Consider the following 1,108-nt stretch of genomic DNA (forward strand, 5'->3'; position numbering starts at 1 on the left):
ATACCTCACCTACTATCTCCCAAGTTCTTCAAATATTCCATCCACCGATTACAAGTGTTTAAAATAGTGCGCACTTCGCTCCTGAAATTTGAGAGCTTCAGAACATTTTATTGGTCACATAACTTATTTTTTGGTACTAAGGTTATATGTAAAAAATTCAAACTTCACCATTATCCTTAGTGGCTCCTTCTGAGTGCACATTTTTGTATTTTTTTAAAAACAGCCTACACTGTAGAGGTTAGATAGTTTGAAATTCCATGTTATCGTTCTCCCGACCCGCCTTCCTACCGCAGCCCCACAGTCGTGGAGGCGTCGTGTACGGCGCATTCATTGGACAGAGAGCTTGATCCATACACGGTAGGTGTGAAGGCAGTTAAAGCAAAGAAAACCCCAATCAAAACAAGGGACAAAGGAACGACAAAAATGATATCTTCCTTTGAATTTAAACATTTTGTCAAGTTTGAAGTTCCAGTTTGCTAAGTTGAATGTCAGAGGCCGAGGTTTTCTCTCCTTCGCTTTTCTAAGAGAGAAAAATTCAATCGGCACAATAATCTCCCCAGGTGAGATCAACTGCCAATCCCAATGAAGCAAAATAAAGGTAAAGATTAACTGACTACTGAATGATGTTTATAAAAAAAGGATTACCTTTCCCAAATCTCTAAAAAAGGGAAACCTGTTAACGAAGTCAGCAGCTGCGTAGAAAACATCCCTGATGATTATCGGAGAGTACCGAAATAAATTGTCAAGTGGGATTATAAATGTGTCGCATAGATGCAAAAGAAAAACAGAGATTATCACAAATTTGCGAACAAAAAAGTGAAAAAAATTAGTGAGAAAATCCATACCCATTCAAATTGTGCAAAAAATAAAGCATGAGACAAGTAAATGTTATTATGCTGAAAAAATGCTCACAACTACAGTGCGTATGCCTTTCTCAGTGCGACAAGGGCTTGAGAGTTCGGCACACATACATTGTGGTGTGCTGAAAAGATAGATAAATGCTTGGTTCACAAAGCTACTGTTTTACTCAATTCCGAGATGTCTACCTTAATTCCCATGTAATTATCTAATGCAAAAGGCAGTAGAGGGTGATATTCGGCATCTCGCC

The 1,108-nt window shown here is 38.4% G+C and overlaps 1 protein-coding gene across 1 annotated transcript in view; it reads right to left on the bottom strand. All coding sequences in view use genetic code 11, as the record gives it.

Annotated features, from left to right (window-relative positions):
• Positions 1-238: 238 nt before the first annotated feature.
• Positions 239-1,108, bottom strand: part of EGR_07187 (Ubiquitin hydrolase) — a gene marked incomplete at both ends in the record, with an annotated part of 16,671 nt that continues 15,801 nt past the window's right edge. Inside the window, one exon of the mRNA XM_024496436.1 lies at positions 239-342. Coding sequence (XP_024349113.1) covers positions 239-342 — 104 coding nt within the window. The remainder of the gene's footprint in view (positions 343-1,108) is intronic.

The sequence above is a fragment of the Echinococcus granulosus genome (assembly GCF_000524195.1).
Source record: "Echinococcus granulosus chromosome Unknown EG_S00072, whole genome shotgun sequence".
NCBI lineage: Eukaryota > Metazoa > Platyhelminthes > Cestoda > Cyclophyllidea > Taeniidae > Echinococcus > Echinococcus granulosus.